We start from the raw sequence: 17,212 nt of genomic DNA, 5'->3' as shown, positions 1-17,212 counted from the left end.
AAAGTCTCATTTGTGTCAGATCTGGCCTTCCTAACAAATAAGTTTGACACTCCTGGCCTAGAGCTTGTCTGACGGAATTGCTAACTTCTTTGTAGACTCAAGTCAGAAATAAAACATCAAGATCAGAAGCTGAAGGATGAACCATGAAAATCATATAGGAGCAAGCAGCCCTGTTCTTTTTGAATTAAAATTTTGGATTTGCTGTTTTTTTGTGTTACTGGGCACCCTTAGTTAGAACTTGCCTTTGTTTGGCAAAGAAGGGCCTATCTGTTCAAATATTGCTATATTCATAGCAACTATGATTCGATTATACTTGTGTACAAATGTTGGGTTTATTTTGATGTTATCTTGAAAACTATAATACCTTGAATTTCAGAATTCAAAAGGAGACCCGATAGATGTTGTTTACCTTGACTTCCGGACAGCTTTTGATAAAGTTCCTCATCAAAGGCTCCTTAGAAAGCTCGAGAGTCATGGAGTAAAAGAACAGGTCCTCTCGTGGATCAAAAACTGGCTAATTAATAGGAAGCAGAGAGTGAGTATAAATGGGCAGTCTTGGCAGTGGAGGACATTAAGCAGTGGGGTGCCGCAGGGCTCGGTACTGGGTCCCATGCTCTTTAACTTGTTCATAAATGATTTGGAGTTGGGAGTGAGCAGTGAAGTGGCCAAGTTTGCAGATGACACTAAACTGTTCATTGTGGATTGTGAGGAACTCCAAAGGGATCTGTTGAGGCTGGGTGAGTGGGCATCAACGTGGCAGATGAGGTTCAATGTGGCCAAATACAAAGTGATGCACACTGGGGCCAAGAATCCCAGCTACAAATACAAGTTGATGGAACTTCAATAGCTCTGGAATGACTGCGTCAGGGCCAGGGGCCTTTTTGGGCTTAAGTTGCGAAATCAGGGTAGTGATGTCCTCCGGGGACACAGGAGGCCACTCAGGATGTTCACTAATGTCAGTTTCAAGGGAAATGGGGAAATTTGCCCCATCATTTCGAAAAAGATTTTAAAAGTATGAGTGCCAGGTTTGGGAAGAAATTGTTATTATAGAGTGAGGTTTCCCCTGCAGGACCCCGGAAATCAAAGCCCAAAACTTCCCACTGTCGTTGGACCTAGAAGCTTCAATCAAGCGCTCCCATTGGGCCCTTGCAAACTGAAGCTTCTTGGCCTTAACCATATCTAACAGCTTGTGTTTAATAATAAAATAATCTTTTGGTAACAATAATCTTTTGACTTTTAAGTTTTGGCTGCGCCTTTTATTCAACTCTGATCAGAACTCTTTCACCTTTTTGATGCTGATGGACCATCATGCATCCCAATGGTTGACTCTGATCCAAAAGAAAATCACATCCATAGGAATTTCCTTGGATGCATTTTACCTATCTTCTGCTCCTGCGGTATTTCAAGCCATCAAACGCAGATTACTAGACATCCAGTCGCAACGTCTAACTGAGGCAGCTCGGAAAACTTGCTCCCCAAGCTATCTGGGTTTATCCCAGACCCCCGGGCTATTAGCTCCCTATTTCCTCTCCTTAACTGACCCTCATCAAAGAAGAGCATTCATGCTGGCTAGATTTAATGCACTACCTTAGGCCATTCTCTCTGGAAGATACCACAGAATCCCCCACAATCTTAGAAGATGCCCTTGTAGCCAAGGAGTCATCGAAACAGTCCCTCATGTTCTTCTGGACTGTCCTTTCTATAGTAGTCCACGAGTAAAATACCTAGATACTCTGCTCTCTGACCATCAAGGCCTTTCTGACAGTGCCAAGGCCCGCTTTTTACTTCACGGGAAACACAACTTTGTTACCACTCACGTTGCTTGCTTTTTACAGGTTGCGATCCAAATCAGAGAGGCTTTTACTCATGCATAGCCCACAGCTATTTTATGTTATTTGACTGTTGCTGGTCTTTTATTATAACCCATTGTGTCACTCTTGGTTTTAAGGTATACTGTATTTTTGTACTGATGCCAATAAAGGTCTATGTATGTATGTATGTACAAGTTGATGGGGTGTGAACTGGCAGAGACTGACCAAGAGAGAGATCTTGGGGTCCTGGTAGATAACTTACTGAAAATGTCAAGACAGTGTGCGACTGCAATAAAAAAGGCCAACACCATGCTGGGAATTATTAGGAAGGGAATTGAAAACAAATTAGCCAGTATCATAATGCCCCTGTATAAATCGATGGTGCGGTCTCATTTGGAATACTGTGTGCAATTCTGGTCACCGCACCTCAAAAAGGATATTATAGTGTTGGAAAAAGTCTAGAAAAGGGCAACTAGAATGATTAAAGGCTTGGAACACTTTCCCTATGAATATAGGTTAAAACGCTTGGGGTTCTTTAGCTTGGAGAAACGTCGACTGTGGGGTGACATGATAGAGGTTTACAAGATGATACAGGGGATGGAGAAAGTAGAGAAAGAAGTACTTTTCTCCCTTTCTCACAATACAAGAACTCGTGGGCATTCGATGAAATTGCTGAACAGTCAGGTTAAAACAGATAAAAGGAAGTACTTCTTCACCCAAAGGGTGATTAACATGTGGAATTCCTGCCACAGGAGGTGGTGGCGGCTACAAGCATAGCCAGCTTCAAGAGGGGGTTAGATAAAAATATGGAGCAGAGGTCCATCAGTGGCTATTAGCCACAGTGTGTGTGTGTGTGCGTGCGTGTGTATGTGTATATATATATATATATATATATATATATATATATATATATATGTGTGTGTGTGTGTGTGTGTATAAATTTTTTTTTTGGCCACTGTGTGACACAGAGTGTTGGACTGGATGGGCCATTGGCCTGATCCAAATGGCTTCTCTTATGTTCTTAAAATTGTTTGAAAGCCATGAGGGTGCAGTCATTTATTCACTTGAAACCCCTCCCCCCAAACTGGAAAAATATAATTTAATAGAGTTATATTGGCAGCCATGATTCTCCTGGGTTTACTTCTGTATTATTATCACCACTAGTTTTGAGTACACTATTATATGTATTGTTTACCACTAATACTGAGCACATGTGATAATAGAAATCCTCATCCTATGCCGCACTCCCAGTAGTTTTAATTACTGCAGTGCTTAATTTTCTACACATTATATTCTACACATCAATTTAATAGCACTAGTGTTTGCTTATAACAAACTTATTATTAACATTAAAAATATATATTGCTCACGTTTTGTAGAATTTACAAGGCATGATGGATCCAGGCAAACTACAAGTTGGTACACAAGAAGACCGGCATCAGGATTAGTAAATACCACATTCAGAATCTTTCTGCTTGCTAGTAAATTATCCCCAGAAACCAATCCAGATATTGAAGGAAGGGAGGGAGAGAAAGAGATCATTGTTTGAGGCGGTATAATTGTTACAGTGCTCTTGTAAAATGCTGTCCCTGGATTTTGTTTCCTTTGAATTTGAGGGAGGGGATTTAAAAAATGGTTAGTTAACACAGTAATCCACTGGAGTTGTTCAGATTTCAATCCCAACGGTGATGCCACACAATTTGCAATATAATTCCTCTTCGTCTTCCATTTCACCATATCTGTGCATACTGACACTGTTCCCTATAAATGTTGCTGCGTGTGCTAGACTTCCAGCTATGTATTTAAATTCAACAATATCCACTGAAAGATTAGCACTATCACCCTATAGAAGTCTTATCAGAAACCTATGCAATCCTATCCAATAGGGCTCACTTCCAGGAAAGTGTTTAACATTGCACTGTAAACATTCCGTATAAATGTTCCTTCGTGGTCGGTCAGCCTCCAGTCCAAGGCACTGCAAAGCACCCAGATTCTTGACACCAAAGCATAATAATCCACAGGCGTCACAATTCCTTGTTTTCATACGTGAAACGCTGGAAAGAATAAATAAGCGGAAAGAGACATAGAAAGGTCAGCAGAAGGCTGCTCCTCTGAGAACGTCTAGAAAGGCCTTCCTATTCCACTGAGGAAGCATAAACAGTTCGCATCTTGCCAGAACTGGAAACAGCTAATATTTCAATCTCGAAGATGTTTAGGAACAAGAAAATGACGGAAGCAGGAAATAGGCCTACGCTGGGGCTGCAGAACAACGTTTGAGTCCAGTCGCACCTTTAAGACAAGGAAAGTTTTATTCACGGTATAAGCTTTCGTACGCAAGCAGGTTTCGTCAGTCTGGTAAATCATACCATCCATGTGACTAACCCCAGCAAAACGTTGCTGTGCCTACAGAGACGCTGAAATAGCCAGCGGGAGGGGAAATACCCGCCGGAGGCCACGCCCCTTCACAGAGATTGGTAGCATGCCCATTTTCCGTCGTCCATCACACAAACGTCTCTCCAAAGTCCCGCCCCTATGTGTGATGCCTTTTCCGGTTGAAAGGCGCAAGGTGTTTCGCCGCGGTGCAGGTCACGTGTTCGTGGAGGTTGAGCGGGTGAGGAGGAGCAACGCTGCTGTCGCCGCCGCCGCCGCCGAGTACAGCTGCGGCGTCGGGGGCTTTCCTCTCCCCACCCTTTCCCGCGCGCGTTGCCTGGTCCTCGCGACGGTGGCAGCAGATGAAGGAGCCGGCGGGAGGCCGCCCGGAGCCCCTGCCCCGCCGCCGCCATCCCCACTGCCGCCCCCGCCGCCTCCCGGGCAAGAAGATGGGAGCGAAATGAGCCCTGAGCCTGAGCCGCCGCCGCCGCCTCCTCTTCCTCTTGCAGCGTCGGTCCGGGAAGCGGAGGTGGTGGCCTTGACAGTGGCGGCGGCAGCAGCGGTGGTGGAAGGGGAAGCAGACGTAGCAGGAGGCAGCGGCGGGAAGAAGTGGGGCAGCCGAATCATGCTGGTGGGAAGAATCGGCTTCAAGCCCGGCGGAGGCTCTTCGGTGAGTGTCTGGAGAGGATCTTGGGTCCCTGGGGGGAAGGAGGCGGACGCTAACCGCCGCTCACCTCGGTTAATTACATGGCTCTGAGAGAAGCATCAAGCAGCCGGGTGAAAGGAAGACCTTCTGCTCGTTGCTGCTTCTCCGTTTCTGCTACCTCTGCAAATATCCTTGGCGTCTCCTGGCCCTGATAAGGTTGTGTTTAATACGGTGGTCCTCGGTCATGCCTTAAGCCCTGGTCGGGGGGGGGGGGGAGGTGAATTTTCTATTTCTGATCTGTTTTAAAATCCACACGAGATGGACGTTCGCCGTATACCCAACGGCCCGAGAGGCATTTCCTGCACTCGAATGATGCTCTAGGCCTGTTTGTGGAGTACGGAAAGGGCACTTCTTCCATCGCCATCGTTTCATCTCTCCTTTCGTTTAGCTCTCACAGAAAAGAGTCTCTAGGTAACGCCGGTACTTCCAGCAAAGTTTCCAAGAAACTCTACCAGTCTTTGTTATCCAAAAGATTGGAATGCTTCATTTATTGCTTGCGAGTTACACATTTTATATCTTCTAGTTGCAATCTGATTCATACTTGAAAGGAATTATGCCAAGTACTTACTTTGGTGTGGAATAGAGAGATTTCTTTTAACCTCTACATGTAAGGCTATCACTGTAGCTTGACGATTACTGCTGTTTGTAGAGTTTATTGCTTTTTGTCCTTATATGCTTTAAGTAAGTTAAGAACAGGTAGTGTGGTGTCTTTCCCGCTCCCATCTGCAGAGTCAGTTCTTGCTGTCACTCTTTAGCCTTCAGCTTACTATCGTTTTATTTGTTTGTTTCAATATGATATGTTGCAGAAGACACATGCACACATGGCATCTGTGGCAGGATTTCATTGTGTCATTTTATGTTCAGCCTTTTTATTTGGCAGTTTATGATGTACTTATAACTGTTTAAAAGTTGCAGGGTTCTAGTAGAGGAACTGTAGTGACTGATTGCCACTAAAAAGTAAATTCACATAAAATTTGTAGAATTAAATTAATACCTGTTATGCATTCTGATAATAAACTTTAAGCAAAATGCATCATTACTATGGATATTACTCATCACATACAATAGTGGGGCATGATGTTTGCATTGGATATTTTTGTGTTAGCCCAAAGACGTGCGATATCTTCATTCTTCTTGCATATCCCTGGTATCAAGTGGCCATGCTGTTGAACTGTTCAGTATTGTGGGCTTCATTCATGCCCTTAAGCCTGGTAACATCATATTGTGCTATGTGGCCCGCTGTATTGCAGAAGTGTTTTCCAGCAGCCTCTGAGCAATTGTATTGGCACATAAGGCAGTTATGTCAACTTCATTGATTTCCTAGTTTTGCTACACTAGTACTGCTCTGGAGCTGCTTTTATTAAGTTTAATAAATACTACAGATTAGCATTGTAGATTATTTATTTGTACATTACAGCCTACCTCCATAGTGTATTGCAGGATTCAGAGACTGTTGAATTTGATCAGGTCCTCATTTGGAATAAATTATAGCTTGTTGGGAGCAAGTGACTGTGTTGGCAAAAGGGTTCCTGTGTAAAAGATGATTGCGTCATTGTTCAAAAACATTATGCTTAGGAAATATAACTGTGTAAGTGTGAAGATGGAACTGTGGCCTTGGTATGTTGGTTGGTGCAAGCAGGTGTCATTGAAAGGTTTTAGCTCTTAATACTTATGAAAAATTTTCAAGAAGGAACAAAGTTCCTCCCCCCCCCCCCTTTTGCTTTCTTGTGTGCTTCCTGCGGATTGAAGAGTCACAGGGCTGTAAATAGAATAGGTTTAGCAAATGAAGCTGAAAATATAATTATGGGTGTTTTCTCATAAAATGAAACCTAAAAAAAATACGCTCTACTATCCTTCTGCAAATCAAGATGGTACAAATTTATTTTGTCAAGTAATAAAACTAATAATAATAGGTGGACAGAGACAAGTCGGTGCTCGGCCCCCCTCCAGTCTGCGGCCCATCCCAAGGGTGACAGGTAGCAGGACCAGGAGTAACCCGCCTCCGTCATTGGTGTTATGCAACGCCAGGTCCATTAATAACAAGACCTCAATTCTCCGAGAGTTCATGCTCGAGCAGAATGCGGACCTGGCTTGCGTGACCGAGACCTGGATCCGGGAGGGCGATACAGTGGCCCTCTCGCAAACAGCTCCCCCAGGTTACTCGGTCTTCCATCAATCGCGGACTAGCGGGCGGGGGGGAGGAGTGGCATTATTTGCACGGGAGGCTTACTCCTTTAGGGCGCTCCCGGCCCCAAAGATTGAGGGCATTGAATGTGCCGGACTGGCGTGGGGGGATGAAGAGGGGTTGGCGATTTGGCTGGTGTACCGTACGCCTAACGCACCGGCCAACGCCTTGCCGTCCCTGCTTGAGGCGGCGACAGGCTGGGCGCTGGAGCACCCAAGGTTGATAATCCTGGGTGACTTCAACGTCCATGCCGATGACCCGTCCTCCAGCCAGGCGATGGACCTAGTGTCTTCCATGGCGACACTGGGACTCTCTCAATTTGTTGTAACCCCCACCCACCAGGCCGGGCACATGTTAGACCTGATCTTCGCGGCCGGGATTGTAGTGAGCGATATAACCACAGAGGTTGTGCCATGGTCGGATCACTTCGCCCTCAAGGCCCGTGTAAATATGCCCCCCCAAACCTGTTTAGGCGAGGAGCCGATTATGGCTCGCCCGCGGAGCCAAATGGACCCGGAACGGTTCCAGATGGCCCTGCGGGACTCCTGGCCCTCTGGTGACTCTCTTGATGGCCTGATAGAGACCTGGAATAGCCGGCTCTCTGGGGCCATCGAGGAGATCGCACCTCGGCGCCCTCTGCGACCTCGGATTAAGCTGGCTCCGTGGTACACCCCGGAATTACGCCAGCTGAAACAAGGCCTTAGACGGCTAGAGAGGCAATGGCGACGCACTCGTGACGAGGCGACTAGAACATCTTATAGGAAGTTTATGAAATCCTATGAGATGGCAATCAAGGCTGCAAAGAAAACATACTTTGCAGCTAGGATTGCATCTGCAAATTCGCGCCCAGCCCAATTATTTAGAATAATTCGGAATTTGACTACATTGCCTCAAGGCAATTCTAAAGCTAAGGAATTGGAAATTGGCTGTGAGGCTTTTGCGAAATTCTTTGCGGATAAGGTCCAATCGCTCCGCCAGGACTGCCCCGCCAATTTGGAGGCAGTAAGTGGACTCGAAGCCCAATGCGTGTCTTCTGATTCAACTCTGGATTGCTTCGACCCGCTCAGCTTGGACGAAGTCGACAGAATTCTTGCCACTGCACGTTCCACGACTTGCGATCTGGACCCTTGCCCCTCCTGGCTAATTAAGGCCTGCCAGGAGGAACTAAGATATCCTATACGGGATATTATAAATCGATCCCTTTCAGAAGGTGCCTTTCCAACACCTCTGAAAGAGGCATTGGTCCGCCCTCTCTTGAAAAAACCGTCATCAGACCCGGCCGAATTGGCACACTACCGGCCGGTCTCAAATCTGCCTTTTTTGGGCAAGATTATTGAGAGGGCCGTGGCAGCGCAGTTGCAGGAATTCCTGGAGGACGCTTCCGTCCTAGACCCATGCCAGTCCGGCTTCCGCCCGGGCCATGGGACAGAAACAGTCCTGGTCGCCCTCATGGATGACCTCCGACGGCAACTGGATCGAGGCGGCTCGGCAGTATTGCTGCTGTTAGACCTATCGGCGGCGTTCGATATGGTCGACCACCGGCTGCTGACCCGTCGCCTCGCCGACGCAGGAATTCGGGGGCTAGCCTTACAGTGGCTCTCCTCCTTTCTTGAAGGTCGGGGACAAAGGGTGGCAATTGGGGGGGAGCTGTCTCAGAGATACCCACTTCATTGTGGAGTGCCTCAGGGAGCAGTTCTCTCCCCGATGCTGTTTAACATCTTTATGCGTCCCCTTGCCCAGATTGCACGGAGGAATGGGCTGGGTTGCCATCAATATGCAGATGACACCCAGCTCTATCTATTGATGGACGACCGGACTGGTGATGTCCCAGCAAACCTGGACCGGGCACTACGAGCCGTGGCTGACTGGCTCAGGCTGAGCGGGCTGAAGTTGAATCCGGCGAAGACTGAGGTCCTTTGCATGGGCCGCGGCGAGCCAGGAGGGGAGACTATTCTACCGGCCTTCGACGGGGCGCCACTGGTACCGGTGCGCAAAGTCAAGAGCCTGGGAGTGCTACTGGAGTCCTCCCTATCAATGGAGGCCCAAGTAGCTGCCACTGCTAGATCCGCCTTCTTTCATCTTAAGAGGGCGAGGCAGTTGGCTCCCTTCCTGGAGCGCGCCGACCTAGCAACTGTGATCCACGCAACGGTCACTTCGAGGTTAGACTACTGCAATGCCCTCTACATGGGGCTGCCCTTGTACCGGACACGGAGGCTTCAGGTAGTCCAGAACGCGGCGGCCAGGCTGTTGGAGGGACTACCACGGTGGGAGCCTGCACGGCCTGGGCTGCGTAATTTGCACTGGCTGCCGGTTGTCTACCGTGTCCGATATAAGGTGCTGGTTATCACCTTTAAAGTCCTATATGGCCGAGGACCTGCCTACCTAAAGGACCGCCTCTCCCCGTATGTACCCCGGAGAGCACTGAGATCTGGTTCCCAGAACTTACTAACAATCCCTGGGCCAAGAGAAGTTAGGTTGAAGGCCACTAGGGAGCAGGCCTTCTCGGTGATAGCCCCTCGTTGGTGGAACGATCTACCAGAGATGGTGCGAGCCCTGCGGGACCTGAACCAATTCCGCAGGGCTTGCAAAACATTTCTCTTTCAGTTGGCATTTGAGACAACATGTGGTAATTGAATTGATATAGAACCGGATCAACGAATGAACAGATATTTAGCCATCCTAAATACATCTGGATTACATCATTCTAGCACCTACCTTAATATATCTTATTATATTTTATTTGTTTTTATGTATTTTAAATAACTATTTGTAATTAATGTCAAATTATTATGTTTTTATGAATCATGGGACTCCCATGTCTGTTATACTGTCCAATAAGAATCATGGGATTCCCGTGCCTGTTAGCCGCCCTGAGCCCGCCTGGCGGGGATGGCGGGATATAAAAATAAAATATTATTATTATTATTATTATTATAAAATAAAACTAATACTGTTAATGTTATGCTGTGAGAAAGATGTATAGAGAGACAGTTTATATTCACTCTTCAGTTTATTTGTGAGTTGCCTGGGTAAAAAGAATGGATAAAAGACATGACACAAATGTTTTAAATAAAGAAAAATAAAACTGGAGCAGCCAGGATGCTGTGTGCAGTGGGTTGTAGGGACCATAACAGTCCCATTTTGATCCATCTTCACTGCTCCCAGTTTTCCAGGCCCAATTCAAGTAAGCTGGTTGGGAAACAGCATTCTCCAAGGACTGTTATTCTAATAAGAACCTACCCAAATGCTGCGATTATTCTCCAAGACCCTGGTTTAGATGCCTCTGCCTTCCAGGGTTTGTTAGATGGCAGTTGAAGCATCTCAGTAGTAGCAACAAAGCTGCAGAACTCTTTCCTTTTGTCCCCTTCCAAAACTTTTCCATCAGCAAGTGAAGATGTTTTTGTTGTGTCCAGTACCTCCTCAGTGACTTCTCTTGGTTTTTAATTGTTGATTTTGTGCTTTTATATGTGTATTTTACTTTTATTCTGTGGGTAGCCATGTTAGTCTGAAGCAGCAGAACAAAGTTTGAGTCTAATGACATCTTTAAGAACAACAAAGTTTTATTCTTGGGTGTAAGCTTTCATGTGTATGTATCTGAAGAAGTGTGCATGCATATGAAAGCTTATACTTTGAATAAAGCTCTGTTGCTCTTAAAGTTGGACTCAAAGTTTCTTTTTATTAAGTGTTTTTAGCTGCTTTGATGGCAGAATAGGCAAGTAAGCATTACAGGCCATGGTAGACTTGGTTCTAAATATTAGCTTGAATAGTATTGAAATGGAGTCTAGAAATGTATTTTGCTGTAAATTGGAGCTTGTCACTGGTAGCTAGATTCTATGATAGTTGGTACCATGTAGCAATAAGGAGTGCTGTTAACTATTGTGAGTACAGATTCTCGGACATCATTGAGGTGTTATGCACAAAATTACCTAACAAAACTACTTAACAAAGTGCAAACTATCACTGTCAGTTGTAAGAAAAGGAAAATGATTTTCTATGCAGGTAAAACTGTAGGTAGGCTTTTTGCCAGATTCATCATTGAACCAAGAGAACTGCTTTGGTCCTGTTCGGTTCCAGCTGGACATAACTGTTGAAATAAATGCAACATATACTTTATATGCCTGATGTGCACAGCAGCTTTGTATGTAGCAGGAAAAGCATACCTTATTCTGCAATGCAATACGTGTGCTTTTTGCTATGTTGGGATTAATTTCCGCTGTGGATAAGAAATTGGCATGTATCTGTCACATTTAAAGAAGCTTATCATGCCCTTGTATAGAATAATATGGCATCATGGTTCTGTGTAATAGCAAAGGCAGGAGGAGCACAGTACTTCATTCATCTTTGTGGCTTCTGTGGAGTCCCATATGGGACTGCGTGATTGCAGGCCTGCAATGGAGAGGAGTTCAAGCTTTTCTGAAGAAACCTCTAGGCACTCAAGTGCTCCCCTTCCCCTCAGTCTACAGAGATTCCTTTTCCTGCCCAAAGGGTCACATGACAGAGGTGGGTCTAGCAGTCCTTCCCTCAGTTCTTTTTTTTCCTGCTGTGAGAAGAGAATGTACTTCTGTTTGCTGCTTTGTGGATCCTCAAAAAAGACAAATAGGTTTCTTCCACAGAGTATTCTAAAGACTTCTAACAACCTATGATTCGGTAGGATGGCTATTTTAAAAGGTGCAGGGCAAGAATGGCCCAAAATGATGATTATTTTTCATGCCTCCTATGCCTAGGAGAGGGCCAGAATAAAACCATGTTCCTAGTCTGTAACTGCCTTATTTGTAAGGCTCGTGAAGGGAGAGCAGCAAGACTTAAAGCTGTGCTGTGGGAAAAGCCCTGGGCAACCCAGACCCAGATTGACAAGGATACAAGGGCCCATTTGGTGGCTTCAGCACTGACACCCTCAATATTGGAGCTGCAATTGCATGCCTCTGCACTGAGGCTGGCATTGGAACCACCTTCAAAAAAGGTGAAAAAGAAGACTAAATACTCAGAAGGAAACAGCCTGGACTGATCACCATTGATCACCGTATGCAGATTTTCCATGGAACCAACATCTCCCTCACCAAAACCATACCCTCTGGCTTGAGATCATTGGTCCTGTAAGTCACGATGGTCAGCTTCTCAGTGCTAAGCTTTGACACAGTTTTAAAGCTGAATTCTCCACAATTTTGACTCATTCTCATGTCCAAAGAACCCTTCACAATCAAGAAAGGCATTATTATGGTGCCTTGGAAGATAAAGTCTTCTAGGTTCCTGCTATGGGTACTTCAGCACCTTGAGATAGAGGTCAAATAGACATACAGCCACCAAGTCAGTGGTTGTCTCAAAAAAACCCCCCATGGAATCAGTTTCCATTTATGATGCTGCTACAGTGGGCTTCCCTACAGCCCACAAACCCTACAGCCCACAAACCTACAAAGAATCCCACAGCATTGAGACAGGACTGACAACTCCAAATACCATTCCAAGGGGACTCCCCACCCCCACAATGGCTCTAACCTAGAGGATTCACATTACCAAATGTCAGAAGTAGGTTTAGAGAGTACTTCAGTGCCATCTCCTGATGATACACTTGCCAGCCTATTAGCTCTCTTGCCTGTGGAGGATCTGAAGACATATTCTGAATAGAATTCCATAGGGCCTGCAAAACTGCCCTCTTCCAATTAGCTTTTTAAGACGGAACTCCTGATAATATCAATAACATCGAGCCATCTTGCACATATTCTGATTGTACTATAGTGTTATACTGTTTTATTGGTTTTACTGTTTAAAGTATTAATTATTGTATTTTGTTTATTTGTATCATGGTTTACCATGTCTTGTTAGCCACCCTGAGCCTGCCCAGGCGGGGAGGGTGGGGTATAAATAAAAGTTTATTTATTATTATTATTATTATTTATAGTTGATGGAATCAAATGTGGCAGCTAGGTCCACAAATGCTACAAATTGTATCTTTGTGGGCCCATTTATGCCTGAATAGGCCAGCTGGGAGAGAGTTTCACAGTGGGTGATAGTTCCGAAGCCTTTTCTAAATCCTGCTTGTGCGGGATGAAGGATTTGCTCCTCGGTCACCCAATCCTCCAGTTTTGATAGCAGATGTTTGCTATAAAGGTTTGCCGCTTATAGATCTGTAATTTTGTGGATCTGTTTTTTTGCCTTTTTTGTGAATGGGCACTACAATACCCAGTTTCCAGCCAGGAGGAATTGCCCCTGTAGTATTAATCTGGGATCCAAATGGCAAAAGCCATAGGGTTGGAATTCAATGCATCAGAACCTCAGCCATCTGACCCGATAATGAAGGTTCTATACACTCCTGACTTGAGTCTGGTGGCTCTCCTTTTACTGCAAGGGATTTGGGACATAGCCATCTGAGCTAAACCAGCCTTGGCATCAGCAATTTCAAACAAACCAGAGAATCTCTATGGAACCAGGGAGAAGAAGGCTGTGACTTCCTATTCAGGTACCCTCAAGCAAACTCTATAGTGCCAGAGATCCTGCCAGCCATAGAAGAAGCTGGAAGTTATTCATCCCCCCTCGACAAGGAGGGCAGACAACTCGACCTGCTGGGGAGGACAATTTATTCCTCAGGAGCGATGTGACTGAGGGTGGCCAATTTTACAGTGGTCATAGGCTGCTACCAAATGTTGTGTGGGAGAAAATGTTACAATTTCTGGAATTGTAAGTAAGCAGTGTGTAACTGAAGTCCTTGCAATTGAAGAAGAACAATTGGGTAAATAGTAGCTCAGTGCTGCAAGATATGGAGTGGACTTCAGTAACAGATAAGTGGCCTCAGGCATTGTCTTAAGGAGATATTCATGGGTATGCTTTTCAGCACTCCATTGGATATGAGAGCAAAAGTAGAGGGCACCTCATTTGAGGGTATTCAGTGACTAAACTGATATGATACAAAGAACAAATTGACAAGTAAAATCTTTGGTATAACTCATTCATCATCCACTCCTCTTAAACAAAGGCATCCTCAGAGATATTCTTAATCCAGGCCTTGCTGAGCACGGGGCTATAGATAACAGTCTTCTCCATCTCTACAGCAAGCTTTAGTTCACCTTATACCCAGCAATCCCAGCCCAAGAGGCAGGATAGGCAAGGGGAAGGAATCCTCCTCAATCTCCCAGGGAGCAACATATTAGAATGGCCTTCATGCAGGGGTGGCCAACGGTAGCTCTCCAGATGTTTTTTGCCTACAACTTCCATCAGCCCCAGCCATTGGCAATGCTGGCTGGGGCTGATGGGAGTTGTAGGCAAAAAACATCTGGAGAGTTACCATTGGCCACCACTGCCTTAGCGGATCATTAGATCATTGTTTCCTAGATAGGTTGTTCAGTTTTTTTCTTTAAGTGGTGCTGAATTACAGTTGGCAGTTGGGTATTCTCTGTATGAAAACAGGATTTCAAGATAGTGCCTCCACGATTGTTACAATCCAGTCTTGTAAACCATTATCATTCCTAACACCGGAGATCACCTTCCTATTGACCAAAGGAGTAATTGCAAAGTGTATTCCTAATAAGAGCGTCTTAAACTTTTTTTGTAGTTTCTTGAAACTTAATATTGAGAGGCTTTCTGCCTCAGAATTTTTCCTTAACATTCTTTCTTACTTCCTTCAGTATCTCTCAGATTCTTTTGGTTTTCCAGAAGGTTGGTACACCCTTTTCAGTCCCCAAATGCCGTCTTTAGAAACACCAGCTTTTGACAGACTCTTTAGGTCTCTAAGGGCAGTTTTTGTTTACACCAGATCAGGGACCTCTGAACTCTTCAGAGCTATTTTCCCTGTTCAGGGTAGGGAGTCTTCTCTTCCTCGAAGATCTTTCCCTTTTCCTTGGCCTGAATGGTAGTCTCCATACACTTCTCATTGCTCTCTTTCCACCAACTTTTGTCTGTCCTCCCCAGAGTAACTAAAGATGGCTCCAACCCCAACTTTAGATGCATCACTGTAGAGGGTAAAGGGTTTCAGGAAGTCAGGAGCCCTTAATACTGGCTCAGAGGTTAGTACCTTTTTTAGGTGGTCAAATGCAGTTTGATATTCTTGTGTCCAAGTCACCTTATCTGGAAATAATCTCTTTGTGCACTCACACAAAGGAGTAGTGATGGAATTAAACTCAGGAATGAACCATCTTAAACCCACAGCTCCTATAAATGCTTTCATCTACTTCTTGGTTGTGGATCTAGGACTTTCTGTACCTCTTGCACTTTGCTCCAGTAAGGTTTGCTCATTCACCTCCCAGTAGATGCCCTAGGTATTTTTCCTGGCTCATTGCTGTTTGACACTTTGAGGCTTTACAGGTCAAGAATGCCTCCTTGATTTTCTGAAACACAATTGCCAGATTCTGGAGGTGTTTGTTCCAAGCAGCCTCTGGAATGTGGCTGGGGCATTCCTAAGACCAAACGCTAGGACTGTGAACTCCGTCCCTGAGGAAGAAAGATAAATTACTTTAGGACATGTAATTCAGTTTCATGCTTGTATTGTATCATTTAATTCAAAAAGCAAAATAATGACTCTCTGTTTTACATTTACCATAGTCTGAAGGTTTTAAAAAAAACAGGTTAAAGAACAGCATTTTTAAAAAATGTGCACAGCAGAGTAAGCCAGCCATATTCTACCCAATGTGAGAACAGTTCCTTTGAAATCTTACTAAATGCCAGGCCAGTCACAGGAAGACTGTTTCAGATGGCAGTGGAAAAAGCAAAATGCACTGAATGAGCTGGTAAATCATTCATCACATTAGAGTATCTGTCTCACAGTAAAGTGAGGCACAAATTTCTTTCATAAAGAAAACAGTATTCTTCAACATCTTAACAGGAAAAGGCCACAATGGCTAAATAGTCTTAAACTCACTTAATCTAATTTACTTTCACTCAAGAAATTGGTATAACAGGAAATTATTTGAATCCATTGGAACAAATTGTCTGGCTATTGTAGGAAACGAGGATTTTCAACCTCCAAGAATTAAGGTAGAATAGCAGAACTACCACTCAGGTACGTTTCCGGCTGGCTTCATGCTCAGAAATTGTTAAACTGAAGGAGTGGAGTTGAAGGTATGGATTTCTGGGCAACTATGCAAACACTCCCACTGCTTCCTTCAGCCACCATCCCATCTCCATCTGGGAGGATCTGGAAAGCATGCGGCCAGTTGGGGGAAGTTATGCAGTAACTGTCACTGCAGTGACAGAACGTGTCAAGCCCTGCTGTTCCAGGGACAGTCAGTAGCTGTTATTGGTCTTACTTTGGTCTACAGTTCAGAAGGTGCCACTTACAAAACAGTTTGTTTAAACCATTTAGTGAGGTTTCTGTCTTAATTTGTCCATCTAGCATCTGTTGTGATGTTTGTAATACAATGCTAGTTGACAATGAGATATTGGAGCTGAAACGAAAGCTGGTTACACAGTCAAGTTACAATACTAAGGATGCTAGCAAACATGATGAATAACACACTTTCAGTCCACTCAAGGAATTTCTTGCTAGTGGATTTTCCACCCGACAAAATCTAATTGTAAAGTGAACTGAAAAGTGCATTACCCGGGAAAGGACCTTAAGACTCGAAAGATCAAATCCCAACTTGATCCTCCGTGCCATTTCTGAGGAAAATGCAAAATGCCATGCCATACAACTACTCCCCTGAACATTGAAACATCACAATGAAAGTTAAAGGCAATGTTCAGGGGAGCATTCTGCATTCCATGGGCAAGCTCAGTCACTATGCTCACTGTCCAGGGGACTACAAACTATATAATTCACAATCTCCCTTGAAAACAGAGACATCGGAATTATTAAAGTTGGGGTACACATACATAATACCTACTCATGTTCCAACTGCAACCCCCAACTTGACTTTCAAATCTGCTTCAAAGGGGAGCAAAATATCTGAAGCAAATTATCTGCAATTTCTGAAGCAAATTGTCTGACTCCATCAGTCTTGTGTAAAGACCATGGTTAAAGGTAAAAGCAATGGGTAAACGTTGGCCAAAAAAAAAGAGAGCCAAAACTGAAAATCTGTTTAGAACTACCCAATTTATTTATTTATTTGGTAACTTATATCCCGCCCTTCCCACAAGTGGCTTAGGGCGGCTTACAACAAACAATAAAACAATAAAATCAGAAAAAAGTTATTACCTTTAAAATCAGACATTTAA

General features: G+C 44.6%; 1 protein-coding gene across 1 annotated transcript in view; it reads left to right on the top strand.

Annotated features, from left to right (window-relative positions):
* Positions 1-4,405: 4,405 nt before the first annotated feature.
* The window catches only part of MFSD14B (major facilitator superfamily domain containing 14B), a 75,959-nt gene continuing 63,152 nt past the window's right edge, over positions 4,406-17,212 (top strand). The window contains exon 1 of the mRNA XM_060235481.1: positions 4,406-4,851. Coding sequence (XP_060091464.1) covers positions 4,642-4,851 — 210 coding nt within the window. The 5' untranslated portion in view covers positions 4,406-4,641. The remainder of the gene's footprint in view (positions 4,852-17,212) is intronic.

This window comes from Heteronotia binoei, chromosome 4 (assembly GCF_032191835.1).
Source record: "Heteronotia binoei isolate CCM8104 ecotype False Entrance Well chromosome 4, APGP_CSIRO_Hbin_v1, whole genome shotgun sequence".
NCBI lineage: Eukaryota > Metazoa > Chordata > Lepidosauria > Squamata > Gekkonidae > Heteronotia > Heteronotia binoei.
This window is presented reverse-complemented; position numbering and strand designations above follow the sequence as displayed.